Genomic DNA, 21,473 nt, shown 5'->3' with positions numbered 1-21,473 from the left:
GAAAGACAGCGAGAAGTAAGGAACCCTGGATGACAACAGAGATTGAGGCTCTGGTCATCAAACAAGGAGTCCTGGGACACGAGGAGGCATCTGGGGTCAAGTGTATCTCTGGAGGTTTCAGGAATTCTTCAGTAGCATTCTTAAGAAGGAAACCAGGAGAGCAAAAATGGGGCAGGAAATAGCACTGGCAGATTATATTAAGGAAAATCAAGAGATTTCATAATTACATTAAGTGAAAGAGGGTAATGAGAGAAAATAGGGCCCCATAGAAACCAAAGCAGTCACCTCTGTGTAGTCACAGATGGCATGGTTCTCCATTCAGTACACCTCCTCTTCTGATTTTACCATGGAGAAAGACATGAGGATTGGGGAACTTGGGACAATGGTGATGTATCGAGGACAGTCTATTTTGCAGTTGAGGAGGTGCTGAATATCTTAAGGTGTATGCATGAAGATAGATGCAGTGTCCTCCATAATGTTTGAGACAAAGACCCATCATTTATTTATTTGCCTCTGTACTCCACAATTTGAGATTTGTAATAGAAAAAATTCACATGTGGTTAAAGTGCACATTGTCAGATTTTAATAAAAGCCAGTTTTATACATTTTGGTTTCACCGTGTAGAAATTACAGCAATGTTTATACATGCCATTTCAGGGCACCATAATGTTTGCGACACAGCAATGTCATTTAAATGAAAGTAGTCATATTTAGTATGTTGTTGCATATCCTTTGCATGCAATGACTGCTTGAAGTCTGCGATTCATGGACATAACCAGTTGCTGGGTGTCTTCTCTGGTGATGCTCTGCCAGGCCTGTATTGCAGCCATCTTTAGCTTATGCTTGTTTTGGAGGCTAGTCCCCTTCAGTTTTCTCTTCAGCATTTAAATCGCACACTTAATTGGGTTCAGATCGGGTGATTGACCTGGCCACTCAAGAATTGACCATTTTTTAGCTTTGAAAAACTCCTTTGTTGCTTTAGCAATATGTTTGGGATCATACATGCCCAGGCCATAACACCACACCACCGTGTTTCACAGATGAGGTGGTATGCTTTGGATCTTGGGCAGTTCCTTCTCTCCTCCATACTTTGCTCCACTGATATGTTAATCTTCATCTCATCTGTCCACACGACCTTTTTCCAGAACTGTGGTTGCTCTTTTAAGTACTTCTAGCCAAACTGTAACCCAGCCATCCTATTTTTGCAGCTAACCAGTGGTTTGCATCTTGCGGAGTAGCCTCTGCATTTCTGTTCATGAAGTCTTCTGTGGACAATGGTCATTGACAAATCCACACCTGACTCCTGAAGAGTGTTACTGATCTGTCGGACAGGTGTTTGGGGATTTTTCTTTACGATAGAATTCTTCTGTCATCAGCTGTGGAGGTCCCTTTGCGATTAGTGTAATCTGACTGTACCATCTTACACCATCATCTCATCAGCCTGCCAGTCCCTTTGCGATTAGTAAACTCACCAGTGCTCCCTTTCTTCTTAATGATGCTCCAATCAGTTGATTTTGGTAAGCCTGAGGTTTGGCTGATGTCTCTAACAGTTTTTATTCTTGTTTCTCAGTCTCATAATGGCTTATTTGACTTTCATTGGCACAACTTTGGTCCTCATGTTGATAAACAGCAATAAGTTTCCAAAGGTGATTGAAAGACTCGAGGAAAGATGAGGTGCTCTCCTACACCTGCATTAAGGAGGCAATTAAACACACCTGAGCAATTACAAAGCCCACAGTGCTTTGAAATGGGGGGACTATGTATAAACACAGCTATAATTTCTACATGGCGAAACCAAAATGTATAAAAATGGCCTTTATTAAAATCTGACAATGTGCACTTTAACCACATGTGATATTTTCTATTATAAATCTCAAATTGTGTAAAGAGGCAAATAAATAAACAATGGATCTTTGTCCCAAACATTATCGAGATCACTGTAAATCATCTGTGCCTGATCAAATATATCCAAGGATACTATGAGAATCCAAAGAAATTACAGGAGCCCTGGCTGAGATATATGTGTCATCATTAGACAGGGGTGAGGTGCTGAAAAACCAGAGGGTGGTTAATGCTGTACCTCTACTTTAAGGTATGGGAATTATAGACAAATGAGCTTAACATTTGTGGTAGGCAAGTTACAGGAGTGGATTTTGAGATATCGATGCATTTGGACATACAAGTGCTGACAAGTTAGTGAGCATTTTTTGTATGTTGGACATCGTATCTTACAAATCTGATTTTGAGTTTTTTGAAGTAACTAAATAGGTTGACGAGCTCAAAGACATATTCATAGACGTTGTCTATAAGGACTTCAGCAAGGCATTCAATAAGGTAGGTTGCCATGAAAGTTAAGATCATGGGAGAGCTTGACAACTAGACAGAGAATTGGCTTCATGGAAGGAAGCAGAGGGTTGTTTTTCGGGGTGGAGGCCTGTGACTAGTTGTGAATCAGGATTTGTGCTGGACCCATTGCTATCCGTGGTTTATATCAGTGAATTGGATGAGAATGTACAAGGCGGATTATGATGTTTGTAGGTGACACTAAAGTGGGTGGTATCGTAATGAAGATGATTATCAAAAATTACAGCAGGAGCTTTATCAGTTGGGCAAGTGTGCTAACAAATGGTTAATTGAGTTCAATCCAGATAAGTGCGACATGTTGTACCTTGGGAAGTCAAACTAGGGCAGGACTTACACAGTGAATGGCAGTGGACTGGGGAGTGTTGTGGAGCAGTGGGATCTAGAGATACAGATGCATAGTTCCCTAAAAGTGGCATCACGTGTAGAAAGGGTGGTCAAAATGACTTTCGGTAAATTGGTCTTCAACAGTCAGGATATTGAGCATGAAAATTGAATGTTATGTTACAGTTGAACAAAAAGTTGCTGGTGAGGTCGCATTTGGAGTATTGCAGTTCTGGTCACCCTGCTATATGAAAAATGTTGTTAAACTGGAAAGAGTGCTGAAGTTTACGAGGATATTGCCAGGATTTGAGGGTCTGAGCTTTTGTGTCAAGTTGGGCTGGTCAAGACTTTATTTCTTGAAGCGCAGGAGGCTGAGGGATGATCTTATAGAAAGGTATAACATCATGAGGGTAATAGATTAAGTGAATGCAGAGTCTTTTACCCTGAGTAGAGGAATGAAGAACAGAAGACATAGGTTTAAGGTGAGATCAGAAGGATTTAATAGAAACCTGTGGGGCAACTCTTTCCTGAGGATGGTAGGTATATTGAAGGAGCTGCCAGGTTGAGGCAGATACTATAATAACATTTAAAATACATTTGGACAGGTTTATGAATTGAAAAGGTTTAGGGCGATATGGACCAAACGCAGGCAGGAGGGACGAGCATAGATGGGGCATCTATGACAGCACGGGCAGATTGGCCTGAAGAGCCTGTTTCCATGCCGTGTGACGTCGAATCTTTCATACCTATTACTTGTGAAAATATCTCTTAAATGTTTTTCATTGTACCTCCCTCAACCACTTCCTCTGGTGTTTGTTCCATGCATGTACCACTATCTGTGGGAAAAGTAGTCCTTAGGGTTTCTATTAAATGTTTCCCCTCTCACCTTAAATCTATGCCCTCTAGTTCTTGATACCCCAGTCCTGAGAAAAAGATTGTGTGCATTCACCCTATGTTACTCATGGTTTTATACACCTTCACAAGATCATCCCTGAGTCTCCTGCTCTTCAACGAATAAAGTTCCTGCCAGCCCAACCTCTCCCTATAACTCAGTCCATCAAGTCCTATAGGAAAGCTTTTTGTTAAGTTTGATTAAACAAAGAGATGCTCCTGATGTATGTCCGACATCAAAAGGCACAACATTTTCCAACAATGGTAAGACCTGCTAGTTCAATCCCGTCCAAGTTCTAGATCTGGAATCTGCAGTAGGATTGATTGTGCTCAGAGTACAAACACAAGTGGATTCACCATGACCCACCTTTTTTAGCCTAAGAGACCAGAATGCCAAGTTCTGCTGGTCTGCCAAGTTGGGATCAGTTAATCAAACAGTGACAAGTACCAATGCTTAGCAATTCCATGGTAAGAAAATAAACTTGATCAACAGTATTAGACCTACATACTAACTTTTCATATTAATGCTTTTTACACACAGAATCTCTACTCAAGTATAGCAAAAAGAAAAAAAAACATTTGTTCAGTGGTCATCTTCATTTCAACAATAGCTCAGATTATTTTTTCAGTACATTATGTTCAGCTTGGAACTCCACCTGGAAAATAATGTCTTATTTAAAACTCCAAATATGGTCACTACCAGTACATACACTGTGTCATCATGCTGTGGGTTATTAATAACAATGTGCATAAAAATGACTAAAGACTACATTATAATTAATTACGATGTATGCAATATAAAAACAGAAATGCTGATAAATACACGTCTTTCAACCTCACTAGAAAAAAAAAGATAGGTTTAATGTATCAGGTAGCAAATATGTTCAAGTTTCCAGCATCTTATAATTTTATCTTGTTATAAAAGATGAAATAGCCGCACATTTGGATAGCAGTAACAGGATCGGTCCGAGTCAGCATGGATTTATGAAGGGGAAATCATGCTTCACTAATCTTCTGGAATTTTTTGAAGATGTAACCAGGAAAATGGACAAGGGAGAGCCAGTGGATGTAGTGTACCTGTACTTTCAGAAAGCATTTGATAAGGTCCCACATAGATGATTAGTGGGCAAAATTAGGGCACATGCTGATATGGATAGAAAATTGGTTGGCAGACAGGAAACAGAGAGTGGGGATTAACGGGTCCCTTTCAGAATGGCAGGCAGTGACTAGTGGGGTACCACAAGGCTCGGTGCTGGGACCGCGGCTTTTTACAATATACATCAATGATTTGGATGAAGGGACTCAAAGTAACATTAGCAAATTTGCAGATGACACAAAGCTGGGTGGCAGTGTGAAATGTGAGGAGGATGCTATGAGAATGTAGGGTGACTTGGACAGGTTGGGGGAGTGGGCGGATGCATGGCAGATAACGTTTAATGTGGAGAAATGTGAGGTTATCCACTTTGGTAGCAAAAACAGGAAGGCAGATTACTATCTAAATGGCATCAAGTTGGGAAAAGGGGAAGTACAGCGGGATCTGGGAGTCCTTGTTCATCAGTCTATGAAAGTAAGCATGCAGCAGTGAAGAAAGCGAATGGCATGTTGGCCTTTATAACAAGAGGAATCGAGTATAGGAGCAAAGAGGTCCTTCCGCAGTTGTACAGAACCCTAGTGAGACCCCGAGGTTTACACAAAAAAGCTGGAGAAACTCAGCGGGTGCAGCAGCATCTATGGAGCGAAGGAAATAGGCAACGTTTCGGGCCGAAACCCTTCTTCAGACTGAAGAAGGGTTTCGGCCCGAAACGTTGCCTAGTTCCTTCGCTCCATAGATGCTGCTGCACCCGCTGAGTTTCTCCAGCTTTTTTGTGTAACCTTCGATTCTCCAGCATCTGCAGTTCCTTCTTAAACCTAGTGAGACCCCACCTGGAGTTTTGTGTGCAGTTTTGGTCCCCTAATTTGAGAAAGGACATTCTTGCTATTGAGGGAGTGCAGCGTAGGTTTACAAGGTTAATTCCCTGGATGGCGGGACTGTCACATGCTGAGAGAATGAAGCAGCTGGGCTTGTACACTCTGGAGTTTAGAAGGATGAGAGGGCATCTTATTGAAACATATAAGATTGTTAAGGGTTTGGACATGCTGGAGGCAGGAAACATGTTCCTGATGTTGGGGGAGTCCAGAACCAGGGGCCAGTTTAAGAATAAGGGGTAAGCCATTTAGAACGGAGACGAGGAAACACTTTTTCTCACAGAGAGTTGCGAGTGCGTGGAATTCTCTGCCTCTGCGGTGGAAGCAGGTTCTCTGGATGCTTTCAAGAGAGAGCTGGATAGGGCTCTTAAAGATAGCGGAGTCAGGGGATATGGGGAAAAGGCACCTATTGTCCATTGTCCATTATCTTCTGTTTTTATTTTAGATTTCCAGTGTTTGTAACCATTGCTCTCTCTGTAGCCACTTGTTATAAATAAACATTTATAGCCTCACGTGCATTCATTTTCCATGAGGCCTCACTAGGATTTTCTTTTAAAAGTATAATTTCCACACGTTATACTTGAGTGAACAGTCAATTATATTTTCACTCTCTGAAGATGGCAATGCCATTTAAAAAATCTGCTTAGAAAAATAAATATTAATGGAATTAAGGAAATAAGTAAAATTATTTTAATGACTTCAAATAACTTACAAACTCCTTTGTGTTTGGATTTGCAAAAATGGCAAGGGAAGAAGTTGGCTCTCTAGGTCAGGCCTAGGATTGATAATTCACATTAGTCCCCTAAAAGCTACGCGTGTGGATTCTCCATAATAAGTTTGTGGCAAATATACTTGTTCCTGACAAATTTGCAGCCACCAGTCCACCTGGCAGCTGGAAGCAACACATCACTTCATCCTCCAAAGTATATATAATGGCAAATAAAGGAAAGCCCAACCATTTTCATTTGTCAGGTAGCCACCCCCACCCCATCCTCAATCATGCTGCATTTCCTCTGTTAAATAAAGTCCATGACAGAATACTACACAAATGAAACACTTTTCACCATATGAATAAAATGTACATTATCTGCTTTATCTCTTAAACTTGCTGACCCACTTATCAGAGATTGCCATGGTTTGATTTTCATGGCCCTACTGGCCATGTACCGTGGAGTCTCTCAGACCACTAATAATATTCAAATAAAAGTGTATGTTAATTCAGATAGCTATGTTCTAAAGAACATTTATTCATAAAGACCGCCCTTTTTAAATCTCCAGGCTAATGATGATTAGAAATAGGATTGAGTGGCTTAGAGGGTTGAGTGTTTCTTATGTGGCATCAGAGCTGCCAAAAGGACACCAATATGTAACCTCAGAAATGAACTTTGTTAATGGTGGGGAGGTGGGAGATGAATTGCCTTTTAGACCATTAAAACAAGAGGTAGTTGTTAAAACTTTAGTTTCAGAATTTAGTTCTTTTTTGTAATGAATGTCTCTTTCCACATAGTAAATCACACACACAACATTTTAAATTCTATATTGTGCGAATGGATATTATGCAGTTACCATATGTAGCAGATTTACAACATAAAAATATATAGGAAAAACAAAGGCACAATGAAATCCAACTCATTCTTCAGGCAGAAGAGCTGAAATGAGCCACCTTAAAGAGCGATTTTAATTTAAAATTTATAAAAAGGATATAAATAAACAAGGCCAAAACACTATCTGTATCATTAAAACAGTTTCATTAGCAAGTAAAAATCTTGCAATTTTATATGAGCTTGTATCATTTAAAGATACAAGATATGGTAATCTTTAAAGTGGCTCAGTCTTGGTGGCAAGGTATTATGATGGATATAAACCTGCACAATTTTGTTCATCAATGAAAAACAATTTGTCAGCAGAGCTTTGATTGCATTTTTTCGGATTCAATTACAGTAGGTACTGCCCACACTTGATAACTACATTAATTCAAATGCAATCTGCTGTCCCTTTACAATAATGCTCTGGGGTGGGGGAGGGAAGGGGGCCTTTACATCCAGTCACCATAGTAACAAACCCCATCCCTGTATGGAGTCACCTAGCCCAATACCCACAAAACTCACCCTATGCACATTGAATAATGTAAATAAAGCATTCAATGTCAACGAACCAGATGTATACTTAACTGTAAGCTTCTGTACAGCCTTATATAACGCTTAGATTACATTCTCCATAAAGATTTACACTCCTTTTTGTACATTTTATCAATTTTCCTCTAGTCATTTGAAAAAGTGTGGTTTTAGATCCTCAAGTCCATGGCCAAATTTAATAAAACAGCTGTTGATTCACAGCCATCAGCAGTATCCACAGTAAGGAACGGTCGATATATGATGCAAGACTGTCTAAGACTGTGTGTCACTGCAAACATGGAAGCTCCACAGTTTAATCCCACTAAAAGTCCAACAAATTACTTTTCTACTGGATTGGCTTAACCTGAAATTAAAGAAAATACTGATTCACCTAACAGTTGGAAGCAAGATTCTCAATGGATGAAGTGATTAATTTTTTAGTGTTTTTTTCCTCTTTTGTGTACACACACTTTATCTAACAGAGCGAGAATCTAAATGTGAACATGAAATATGGGTGAATCTTGCTTTCAGCTTAAAGCAGAGGCTCAAGTCACATTGATATAATAATTGCAGCTTGGATAAAACACCATGCACAGCATTTGTTAAGTACTTCCAAAGAGCAGGGCAGAAAAAAGATAAACACAGGTTCCTAGTAGTGGTTGTAGTAATCAGCAGGGGCTTTTTTCATAGAATTTGCATAAACTGTCAATAAGTCATTATTAAACTTGGCTCCATTCATTAGGTTTAGTTTTCCAGCCTAGACTGAGAAGCAATGTAAGCTTAACAATCTAACATGGATGCACGCTGGATTTTTTTTGATATAACCTCCTTGTGGCAAAAAAATGTTTTTGCAGTCGCCAGAAAAATAAAAATCCTGATTTCAGTTCATCCAAGGACTACTTTGGCCAATGGTGTTTCTACAATATTTGCAAATCCTTCTACTGTAAGCCCCAGGGTAAAGTCTTCTAAAAAGCCTACTTCACATGTCAAAGCCAACTCTCTTTTCAAGTCCCATTAATAAATACCTAATCATTCAGAAATCTTCCTGTTCTACATAGAGAGCAACTATCTTGTGTGTCTAATATGTAACGTTGTAAGTGAGACTGCTATTACTGTCACAGGAATCGGGAAACAGGGAGGAAAAGGTAGAATCACTGGCGATGTTGGGATTACTCTCGTTTTCTGATATGATAGTTACTCATGGGCTCACAAGAATCATGCACACGTGTCAACAATCCGTGTGGTAGCAGATTTTGGCAATTGCTGAGTGATTGATAATTAGACTTTTCAAAAAGCATCAAATGTAGATGCGCCGCGGATGTCTCTCGAGCCTCCATCACACTCCTGCTTGGTGAATTTTTTTTGCTGTTTTGGGTAGGCAAGGGACAGGGAAGCTGCAGCATCTTCTCAACCTAGAAATTGAACTCCTTCGTTTGAAGGTTCGCTGATGGGTCGAAATTGAAAGTTCCAGCTTGAGTTGCTTCGGGAAGGAGACTTGGATCTTCATCAATCTATTGTGAAACAGAATTAATGAACAGCATATATAACAAACACTACAAATTCCTTTGAACAGAGCTTGTGTAAAATGAGATTGTGACTGTTTGACAAGTCACCAATGCTTTTTCCTCCATCTAAATAATCCCATTTATCATAAGAAATATTAAGAAATACTTGGGATTATTAGTCTCCATCAGCTGCTATGAATAATTTGACAATGAGTTACAGCGGCAATGTTTAACCCGAACATTGCTTGCATTCCAACTATTTGGTGTAAAATAAGGAATTTAGAAACTTACTGAAATGAAACATTTGTAAATGACCAAAATGGTAAGTTTGGTAAATGGACAGTTTTTTTAGAGGGATATGAGCCAAACGCACGCAAGGGGGACTAGTGTAGATGGGACATTTTGGTCGGCATAGGCAGTTAGGCCGAAGGTCCTGTTTCCCCGCTGTATGACTTTAAGTTTATTTTACATATAAAGACGTCTATATTAATTTGCAATCTGATACTTCAAAAGACCAAATCAAATATATAAGTAAAATTAGTAATTACTTGACAATAGAAAGATTAACTCATCACCACCAGATTAACGCATCTTTGTCTACAAATTTTGAGATGAGATGCACAAGACTGATAATTTGTGACATTTGTACTCCTGGGTTACAGCAACTGACAGACTCTGACTGCACTATCTTGCACCATCATCTCATTCAGCATTGATGGAGGGGGAAAAAGTGGGCAATTTCAAAAATGATTGCTCAACTCCTCATTAGGCAAACTTACTGGGAATAATAGGATCCAATCCACTGCACACATTAGAACATTGAGCACAGCATAATTTAATCATGTTTGGATAAAAACAAAGAAAACTAGGTTGGTCATAAATTCAGACACCTCACTCCTTTTCCATGCATCTCATTTTCAATTAACCCCATTTAGTTGCTGACAAGAAATTCAGAAATTCCCTGTTTTGATTTATTGTTTAGGCAAATTAACTGACAATCTGTTTCAGCAGCAAGAAATACTGCAACTCCAGACATCCCTAAGGTAGGGCAGATTTAGCCAGGATTCCCAGCTGTGTACATGTGTGAAGGATACAGTGCCCCCCATTATGTTTGGGACAAAGACACATCATTTATTTATTTGCCTCTGTACTCCAAAATTTGAGATTTGTAATAGAAAAAAAATCACATGTGGTTAAAGTGCACAGTCAGATTTTATTAAAGGGTATTTTTATACATTTTGGTTTCATCATGAAGAAATTACAGCTGTGTTTATACATAGTCCCCCATTTCACAGCACCATAATGTTTGGGACACATGGCTTCACAGGTGTTTGTAATTGTTCAGGTGCGTTTAATTGCCTCCTTAATGCAGGTATAAGAGAGTTCTCAACACCTAGTCTTTCCATCACCTTTGGAACCTTTATTGCTGTTTATCAACATGAGGACCAAAGGTGTGCCAATGAAAGTCAAAGAAGCCATTATGAGACTGAGAAACAAGAATAAAACTGTTCGAGACATCAGCCAAACCTTAGACTTACCAAAATCAACTGTTTGGAACATCATGAAGAAGAAACAGAGCACTGGTGAGCATACTAATCGCAAAGGGACTGGCAGGCCAGGGAAGACCTCCGCAGCTGATGACAGAAGAATTCTCTCTATAATAAAGAAAGATCCCCTAATCTGTCCGACAGATTAGAAAGACTTCAGGAGTCAGGTGTGGATTTGTCAATGACCACTGTCCACAGACGACTTCATGAACAAAAATACAGAGGCTACACTGCAAGATGCAAACCACTGGTTAGCCGCAAAAATAGGATGGCCCGGTTACAGTTTGCCAAGAAGTACTTAAAAGAGCAACCACAGTTCTGGAAAGAGGTCTTGTGGACAGATGAGACAAAGATTAACTTATATCAGAGTGATGGCAAGAGCAAAGTATGGAGGAGAGAAGGAACTACCCAAGGTTCAAAGCATACCACCTCATCTGTGAAACACGGTGGTGGGGGTATTATGGCCTGGGCATGTGTGGCTGCTGAAGGTACTGGCTCACTTATCTTCAATGATGAAACAACTGCTGATGGTAGTAGCATAATGAATTCTGAAGTGTATAGACATCCTATCTGCTCAAGTTCAAACAAATGCCTCAAAAATCATTGGCCGGTAGTTCATTCTACAGCAAGACAATGATCCCAACATGCTGCTAAAGCAACAAAGGAGTTTTTCAAAGCTAAAAAATGGTCACCCGCTGTGAACCCAATTGAGCATGCCTTTTATATGCTGAAGAGCAAACTGAAGGGGACTAGCCCCCCAAACAAGCATAAGCTAAAGATGGCTGCAATACAGGCCTGGCAGAGCATCACCAGAGAAGACACCCAGCAACTGGTGATGCCCATGAATCGCAGACGTCAAGCAGTCATTGCATGCAAAGGATATGCAACAAAATACTAAACATAACTACTTTCATTTAATTGACATTGTTGTGTCCCAAACATTATGGTGCCCTGAAATGGGGGGGGACAATGTATAAACATTGCTGTAATTTCTACATGGTGAAACCAAAATGTATAAACATACCCTTTATTAAAATCTGACAATGTGCACTTTAACCACATGTGATTTTTGCTATTACAAATCTCAAATTGTGAAGCACAGAGGCAAATAAATAAATGATGGATCTTTGTCCCAAACATTATGGAGGGGCACTGTTTACAAGATTCCTTCAGCTTGTTCTGCATTAGACTCAATTACACAGTACCAACTGTCATATATTAAGAAAGCATAATGAAAATACTAGAAGGGAACAGATTTGCAATTAGGCCAGAGAGAAGGAACAATGCATAACCACCAAATAGCGTAAAAATACTGATAACTTTCCATAAATGCATTACATGCTTCATCATAAAAATAAATCTAATCCTGATTAAAAAATATTTATTTCCCTATTTAGAAATGTTTTGGTCTATCTCATTTAAGAGAGTATTTGATAGATCAGAACCCCCTAAAAATGCAGCTCATAACATCAAACTACCCTATTTCATAAGCTAAGAACAATCACAACTCAACAAGATGGATGTATGCAAAAATAAAACACACAAATTATGATCTCAATGCTGAAAGGAAAGATTGCAAATTTCACTTGTGAGTGAACAGCTGAGAGGATATGCTGCACTGGAGATTGCTCCTAGTGATGAGTAAAAGGTAGGCAGGCACTAACAGAAAAGCCTATTGGAAGTGGCTGTGTTGGGGAAAGCTGTATATTGAGGTGCAAGTGCAATGTTAAGAGCAAGTGCTGAGGCTTTATCTCATGAGGCTTTGGCAAGGAGGCTGGGAGGAGATTGACAGCAAAATAAGGTACGGTCTGTTTTTGTTTATGTACAGACAGAGCTGTGATGGAGACTCTATAGTTGGGGGGGGGCATTCAGAAGATTCTGTGGCAGGAAACAGGACCCAAGGTTGGTGCATTGTCTCCCTGCTGCCAGGGTCCAGGATGTCTTGGCCAAACATTTACAGCCATTGCAGAAACCTGGCTAAGAAGCAGCGTAATGTTCCAGGATAGAGGTGGTACAGGTGAGATAGAGGTGCGAACAAGAGAGATGGGGAAGTTGTTTCATGGATTAAGGAGAACACCACGGCAGTAGTTTGAGATTACTTTATTGAAGGATCGTCCAGTGAAACTGTTTGGGTCAAGCTGAGAAATAAAAATGGGATTGATCACCTTTTTGGGATTATGCTAAAGGCTTACAAATAATCAATGGAAATTAGAAGAACAAACATTCCGGGAGGTTGCAGGGAGCTGCAAGATTTATAGCGTTGTCATAGAAGGGAAATTTTGCTTTCCAAATATGGGCTGGGACTCCCATTGTGGCTAGGACTTAAGACGGGGTGGAATTTGTAACATGTTCAGGAAAATTTCATCAGTCAAGGACCACTCTCAGGGAATTAGGCAGGGCAAGTGACCAAAGTGTCAGTGCATGAGCATTTTGGGACCAGTGACCAGTTTTATTAGCTGTACAATGTTTCAATGTTTCTTTGTGTGTTTTGTGTGGGGGGTGGTGTGGGGCGGTGAGGGAGAAACCGTTTCGGCCACCTCCTCCATGGAGAGGCAATTTTTTCCAGGTCACCTTCCCGTGGCCTAACAGCAAGGATCGGCGCGGCCTTTCCCGGAGACGCACCCAGGGCTTCAGCGGCGGGCGCAGCGTGGACTCTCGGCATGGAGCGGGCGAGCCCTCGCTGTGGCTCGCTGGAGGGGAGCGCTCCTTTTCGCTGGCCCGCGGCAGCCGGCAGCCTGAAGCCGCGCACGGTCTGCACAGCTCCAGCTGGCGCGGCGTCCGCAGCCAGGGATCCCTCGTGGGGGACCCGGGGGAAGAAGCCATCACTGCCGGCCCGTGGCCTACTTCTACCGCGGGCCCGGCGTGAACTTACCATCACCCCTGGAGGGGAGCTTCGACCGCCGACCCTGCAGTCTGCGGTGCTTCTGTCTGCGGCGCAGCGGGGACTTTAAATCTTCGACCGCCGGCCTGCGGCCTACACCAACTTAAAGCCGCGGTCTCCGGTGGGGAAGAGCCGACTCTGGACTTACCTGGACTTGTACCTTGTCCTTTTACCATCTGGACTCCCGCAGCAACGGCTGCGGAGGGTTGAGGTCCCGACCACGGGGGAAAATGGAGGAGGACTGGCCAAATTGTGTGCCTTCCACCACAGTGATGAATGCTGCGGTGGACGTTTATGTTAAATTTTTATTGTGTTTTTGTGTGTGTTCTTTATAATTGTACCGCTGCTGACATATTCATTTCACTTGCACTTATGTGCAATGTGACAAATAAACCGTATTGTATTGTATAGTTATGGGTAAGGATACAGCTGGACCACAAGTTAAAGTTATAAATTTAGAGTCAACTTTGATGGTATTAGGGAGTAACTCGCAAAGGTTGATTGGAGTGGGTTGTTTGTGGGCAAAGGAACATCCAGAAAGTTGGATGATGTTAAAAGAGTGACACTGAGAGTTCAAGGTTTGTATGTTCCTGTTGAAGTGAAGGGCAAGGCTGGTAGGCGTAAGAAAGCCTGGATGACAAAGAAATTGAGACTCTGGTCAGAAAAAGGAGGCATGGGTCAGGTATAGGCTTGGATCAAGTGTATCCCTAGAGGAGTATGGCAGATTGACAAGCATACTTAGGAAGGAAATCAGGAGGACAAAAACAGGACATGATATAGTTCTGGCAAATTAAGGAGGATCCAAATAGATGTTATGTATATTAAAAGAAAAAGGGTGGCTAGAGAGTTTAGTTTAGTTTAGAGATACAGCGCGGGAACCGGCCCTTCGGCCCACCTATGTCCACGCTGACCAGCGATCCCCGCCCACTAACACTATCTTATACACACGAGGGACAATTTTACATTTATACCAAACCAATTAACGTTCAAACCTGTATGTCTTTGGAGAGTGGGAGGAAACCGAAGATCTCGGAGAAAACACACGCAGGTCATGGGAAGAAAGTACAAACTCCGTACAGACTACCCATAGTCAGGATCGAACCCGCGACACTGGTGCTGTAAGGCAGCAACTCTGCCACTGTGCCGCCCTTGAGAGAATAGGGTTCCTCAGATACCAAAGTGGTCATCTATGTGTGGAGCTGCAGGAGATGGGCAAAGTGCTCACTGAATATTTCTTCTCTGTTTTTGCCATGGAGAAAGACTCGCAGGATAGGGAACTTGGGAAAGTTAATAGAGATATCTTAAGGTCAGAAGATAGACACAAAATGCTAGAGTAACTCAGCGGGACAGGCAGCATCTCTGGATAGGAGGAATGGGTGACGTTTCGGGTCAAGACCCGTCTTCAGATGTAAGGTTAGTCCATATTACATTCGAGGAGGTGCTGGACATCCCGAGATGTATGAATGTAGATAGATCTCCTAGGCCTGGTCAGATTTAAGGACAGCTAGAGTAGAAATTGCAGGAGTCCTGGCTGAGATATATGAATCATCGATATATGAATCATCAGAGAGCATTGGTGAGCTTACTAATCGCAAAGGGACTGGCAGGGTAAGGAGGACCTCCACAGCTGATGAGAGGAGAATTCTCTCTATAATAAAGAAATATACCCAAACATGGGGGGAGGGGGGTTGTGGGGTGGGGGGGGGGGGGGGGGAGGAAGGGGAGTGTGTGGGCGGGGTGGATGTGTGGGAGGGTGGGAGGGGGAGAGAGCTCAGAGAAAAGATGGGGGAAGAGACAGGGGGGAGAAGGGGGCATCACAGGGGGAGAGAGGCAGGAGCCAGCGAGGGGGACCAGAGGGGAAGGGACTGGAGCTGGCGGTGCAAAGGGGATTCACAGCAGGCACTGGTCGCTAGTCGTTCTCCTCCGCCCGGATCAGAGTCTCCGCTTTCCCCGTGGCGACATCTCCGACTCCGCGCCAGGCTGGGCCGCTTCCGGCCCCTCTGAAAATTGTGTCCGGTTCGAGATCCCCACTGGCCATTTTTTAAACCTCGCTAATTTTTACATTATGCCACCGATCAGAATGAAACTTGGTGCACTAGCAGCACAGGAGAACGGTGAGTGAGCTGGTGAAAAATCGTAGCACTATTGCGCATCGTTTTTGCGCAAATAGAAAAAACGCGCTAACCGGAAGATAACAAGATGAGAGTTATGTATAGATGTAGGCCAAATACAGGCAATGGGACTAGCTGAGATGGGGCACCTTGGTTGACATGGACGAGTTGAGCCGAAGGGACCATTTCATGTTGTATGACTCTACGACGCTCTGAGAGATGAACAGATATGCTGTTGCATATATGGTCCTAATTAACTTTGAGGGATGAAGGAATATTGGATCCATTTTAAGATTCCACTTTCTCCTTCCTTTGAAATCAAACAACCTAGGAGCTAAACCAACTATCTGGAAGAAATAAATAATCAACTTACATCATCACCAGAGAAGTACTGATCGATGATTTCATAGGCTAGTTTATAGATTTCTTCATTTTCATGTTGTTGCAGAGCTTCTATTTTTTCCAAACCTATGAGGAGAAAACAAATTGGATGTTGTTGAAACAATTGTGTGAAGGTCTTGCAGGTTACAGCCAATTTTAGAACATTAATAGAACTGCAAAAAACTTACATTATGTTTTATCTGCAATCTAGACAAGTAGGCTGTGGGCCGAGGAGCTTTATTCCAGTGTTTCGTGACCCAAGTCACAGAGCTACATGAAATGTTCACATATTGTGTAAAAATATTATATAAATCACCCCTGAAACTCGTCATGAACAAGACTTGCACATTTTTTTATTAAATTAGAGGAAAAACTGAAAAAATTTCGGGTATTTTCCGTCCAATCAAAGCACGTTTAACATTGAGTTGTATGCCAGTTGGCCAATCACGCGCTTTGTTTCATGCTAGCTAGGCAGGGAGCACACATCATGGCTGAAAGGACTTCACTGATGCCTGTTTTACTGGAGATTCCGATGAAGGTTCTTTCTAGTTCTGCGGAATACATGTCGTGGAAACTTGCAGCAGGGCAATTCAATTTAGTGATAAAAGCATTAAGAAGTCTGAAGAATGTGCAGCTAAGTGGATAGAAGTGGAAGAAAGTCTTGAAAGCAAAGTCGCTGCTGAGGTGCTGCAACACAAATTTGTGAAACCAATGAAACTTTGTGAATCAACTGAAACTGAAAGGTAAGATCTAAAGTCTGAATTTATGAAAATTAATCTGTATGGACTTTAATTAATTTTATTGCACCCTTTTATAATGTGAAAAAATGAGATTTGGAGGCTGTACATTCACTCATTCATTCACTCACTCACTCATTCATTCACTCATTATTCATTCCTTCATGCATTCACTCATTCATGCATTCCTTCAATCATTCACTCATTCATTCATTCACTCACACATTCATTCAATCATTCATTCATTCACTCACACATTCATTCAATCATTCATTCATTCAATCATTCATTCATTCACTCACACATTCATCCATTCATTCATTCATTCAATCATTCATTCATTCATGAGGGCCTAAACTATGTGTATCCATAAAACAAGGTAAATTAAACATTTTCACTAATGCCAGCTGGTTGTAGTCTAATAAGTCTTTAACATCTAATCTCGGAGGTGCCTGCGATAACTTACCGGGAAAAAGTGCTCCGATCGCGGGGCCTATGTGTTTAACATAGTGAAGCCATGGTCTCAATTAAGAAGCGGCCAATTCGCGAACGCCTTCCGCGGGCGGGGGGGAAGGCTGTACATAGTGCCGTCCATAGCGGCTGTTTCCAGGCCCCGACCATGGGAGAAAAACTGAGGAATATTCAATGCACTTTATAGGCTGCCATTGGAGTGAGAAATGGTCAGAAATGGCTGATGTTTATGTAGAAATGAATTGGTGTATGTGAACTTAAACTTGAACTAATTTATCTATGGTAGTAACAGTGTTATTCTCATTAACATTAAGAAGAGGATGAAATGTTAAGAATTGAAGTCCATGCAGACTTAATGACTATGAGATGGGGTTTTTTTAGCCTCTGCCTGACCCTCCACTTGAACTTGAATTAACTTATCAATGGACTTATCAAAACTTATCAAAAGACTTGCAATCTGATGAAGAATATTCAGATAACGATCAGATGTAATGTAAACAAATAAATTGGAGAAATAAATGATTATATAAAATTTTATTTTAGTGTCGATCGTTTCACTGTTTATTTGGTCAAATTATTTAAACAATGAGTGAATTACTTATGATAATGGCGTGCTGGTGAATGACAGTGCAACAGCCCACCCATCCACATATACATACACACAACCACACACACATCCATCCGTACGCACACTTCCATGCAAGCACACACATACATCCACACACACATCCATCCGCACGCAGACATCCATGCACACACATCCTTGCACACACATACATCCACACTTACATCCACACATCCACAGGTGCACGTTTGACAGGTATACACAGACACACACACATACAAACTACAGATACTCAAACAATGCAACACTTTTAGGGTTATTTTAGGTTAAAGGTAATACCCCTCATTTGCAAAGGCACCATCGAGGGGTCTCTATCATATATATAGGCTCATTGTAGCTTAAAATGAATACTCATCGAGTAAACATCAGAGCATTCGATTCTTGGTCAGGATGTGACATTTACATCAGAAATAAAGGTCTCTTACAGGTCTGCCACCCTGCCTGGCACTGCCCCAGTCCCACTATGGCCATTACCCCCACTCTCCCCACTATGGCACTCAGTGGGGTTCAGTAAATGGGGGAACCCAGAGGATGTGTCCTGACGCTTTAATTAGGCAGGTTCATAAGCCCTTAAAACATAAGAAACATAGAAAATAGGTGCAGGAGTAGGCCATTCGGCCCTTTGAGCCTGCACCGCCATTCAATATGATCATGGCTGATCATCCAACTCAGTATCCTGTACCTGCCTTCTCTCCATACCCCCTAATCCCTTTAGCCACAAGGGCCACATCTAACTCCCTCTTAAATATAGCCAATGAACTGGCCTCAACTACCTTCTGTGGCAGAGAATTCCAGAGATTCACCACTCTCTGTGTGAAAAATGTTTTCCTCATCTCGGTCCTAAAAGATTTCCCCCTTATCCTTAAACTGTGACCCCTTGTTCTGGACTTCCCCAACATCGGGAACAATCTTCCTGCATCTAGCCTGCCCAACCCCTTAAGAATTTTGTAAGTTTCTATAAGATCCCCCCTCAATCTTCTAAATTCTAGCGAGTACAAACCGAGTCTATCCAGTCTTTCTTCATATGAAAGTCCTGACATCCCAGGAATCAGTCTGGTGAACCTTCTCTGTACTCCCTCTATGGCAAGAATGTCTTTCCTCAGATTAGGAGACCAATACTGTACGCAATACTCCAGATGTGGTCTCACCAAGACCCTGTACAACTGCAGTAGAACCTCCCTGCTCCTATACTTAAATCCTTTTGCTATGAATGCTAACATACCATTCGCCTTCTTCACTGCCTGCTGCACCTGCATGCCTACTTTTAATGACTCGTGTACCATGATACCCAGGTCTCGTTGCATCTCCCCCTTTCCTAATCGGCCACCATTCAGATAATAGTCTACTTTCCTGTTTTTGCCACACATAACCTCACATTTATCCACATTATACTGCATCTGCCATGCATTTGCCCATTCATCCAGCCTATCCAAGTCACATTGCAGCCTCCTAGCATCCTCCACACAGCTAACACTGCCCCCCAGCTTCATGTCATCCGCAAACTTGGAGATGTTGCATTCAATTCCCTCGTCCAAATCATTAATATATATCGTAAATAGCTGGGGTCCCAGCACTGAGCCTTGCGGTACCCCACTAGTCACTGCCTGCCATTGTGAAAAGGACCCGTTTACTCCTACTCTTTGCTTCCTGTTTGCCAGCCAGCTCTCTATCCACATCAATACTGAACCCCTAATACCATGTGCTTTAAGTTTGTATACTAATCTCTTATGTGGGACCTTGTCGAAAGCCTTCTGAAAGTCCAGATATAACACATCCACTGGTTCTCCCTTATCCACTCTACTAGTTATATCCTCGAAAAATTCTGTAAGATTCGTCAGACATGATTTACCTTTCATAAATCCATGCTGACTTTGTCCAATGATTTCACCACTTTCCAAATGTGCTGCTATCCCATCTTTAATAACTGATTCTAGCAGTTTCCCCACTACCGATGTTAGACTAACTGGTCTGTAATTCCCCGTTTTCTCTCTCCCTCCCTTTTTAAAAAGTGGGGTTACATTAGCTACCCTCCAATCCTCAGGAACTACTCCAGAATGTAAAGAGTTTTGAAAAAATTATCACTAATGCATCCACTATTTTTGGGGCTACTTCCTTAAGTACTCTGGGATGCAGCCTATCTGGCCCTGGGGATTTATCGGCCTTTAACCCACTCAATTTACCTAACACCACTTCCCGGCTAACCTGGATTTCACTCAGTTCCTCCATCTCATTTGACCCCCGGTCCCCTGCTACCTCTGGGACCTGGGACCTCTGCTGCAGTCTCATTACATTTCCTATTAAAGCGACTGGAAGATGCCTTACAGGACTGTCCCCCAGCCTGGAACTACCCCAGTCCTACTATGGCTGTGACCCCCCACTCTGCACACTGGCAGTCAGTGGGGTTCAGTAAAGGGAGGAACCCACAAGAACTGCCCTCACCCATTAATTAGGCTTGTTCAGGAGCAGGACCTCTGCGACAGTGTCATTAAAAAAACACTCACAATTATATTCATCATATTATTTTTATATAATATAATTATGCTTAATTATATATGATTACAGTCATATTTACAAGTCATATATATATATAATAATAATATATATGTATAATAATATAGTTTAAATGGACTGCAACAAGGAAATAGGCTGCCCATGGTGTAATATGGGCATTGGCCACAATCGCTTACTTTCCCGATTTCATTTTCTAATTAGTTTAATTAATTAATGTGCAACTTGTGGCAATGACGAGTTATGACATCCTTCTCAATTATATTTCATCTAAATCTGTGGAAAATTTCATGTAGTTCGGTGACTTGGGTCACGAAAACCGATTTCTAGACACATTTTTGATGCTCGGCCCACAGCCTAAAGGACATTTTTTGTTGAATTATTAAAAATGTCAGAGCTAAAAATAATGTATATGAATGAGAAATTCAAGTTCTGGAAACTAACCTCCGCATTCCTCTATTACTTCTGCTATTGTGCTTGCTTCTTCTCCAGCCATTTTTAGAATATTGTTCAGTCCATCAAGCACAACCTGCACTACCTGAGTATCTTTCACTCCCAGTAAATTGCAGAAAGGGGGGATTACACTCTGTTGTACGAGGTACTCAACCTAGAACAAAGAAAAATTATAAAGTGTCATATTCACAAATTTCTTAATCTAACTCATTTATACATGGGAATGCAGTATTTTCCATCAACTCTTGTAAATTTAAGTCAAATATAAGGAAAGATTAAGTGGGTTCAGTGAACTGGATCAATAATTTTTATTGTATTTATTGTACTTTAATTGTACTTCCCCTTTTAACAATTAGAACCATGCGTTAACTGTTGATAGTGCTGTTTTACCCCAGAAAGATTCCAAATTTTTGAGTACAAAGTCCAGAGCACAAAGGAACAGTCCATGTCAATGCCTGATATTAGAAGTTTCCATTAGACTTCAAATGATTTTAGGAGGAAAGAATTTTGATATTTGAAAATCATACCAAATAATTCAAAAGTTTCAACAACTGAAACTTCTTATCACAGGATGAATGCAACAAAGCAATAACTAGCTT

The 21,473-nt window shown here is 41.4% G+C and overlaps 1 protein-coding gene across 1 annotated transcript in view; it reads right to left on the bottom strand.

Moving 5' to 3' along the window:
* Window positions 1-7,063: 7,063 nt before the first annotated feature.
* The window catches only part of kpna3 (karyopherin alpha 3 (importin alpha 4)), an 88,447-nt gene continuing 74,037 nt past the window's right edge, over window positions 7,064-21,473 (bottom strand). Inside the window, exons 15-17 of the mRNA XM_055644867.1 lie at window positions 20,866-21,028; window positions 16,073-16,167; window positions 7,064-9,166 (exon numbers count right to left, since the gene is read on the bottom strand). Coding sequence (XP_055500842.1) covers window positions 9,068-9,166; window positions 16,073-16,167; window positions 20,866-21,028 — 357 coding nt within the window. The 3' untranslated portion in view covers window positions 7,064-9,067. The remainder of the gene's footprint in view (window positions 9,167-16,072; window positions 16,168-20,865; window positions 21,029-21,473) is intronic.

This window comes from Leucoraja erinacea, chromosome 13 (assembly GCF_028641065.1).
Source record: "Leucoraja erinacea ecotype New England chromosome 13, Leri_hhj_1, whole genome shotgun sequence".
Taxonomy (NCBI): domain Eukaryota; kingdom Metazoa; phylum Chordata; class Chondrichthyes; order Rajiformes; family Rajidae; genus Leucoraja; species Leucoraja erinaceus.
The sequence above is the reverse complement of the archived record's forward strand: the minus strand, read 5'-3'. Positions and strand labels throughout refer to the sequence as shown.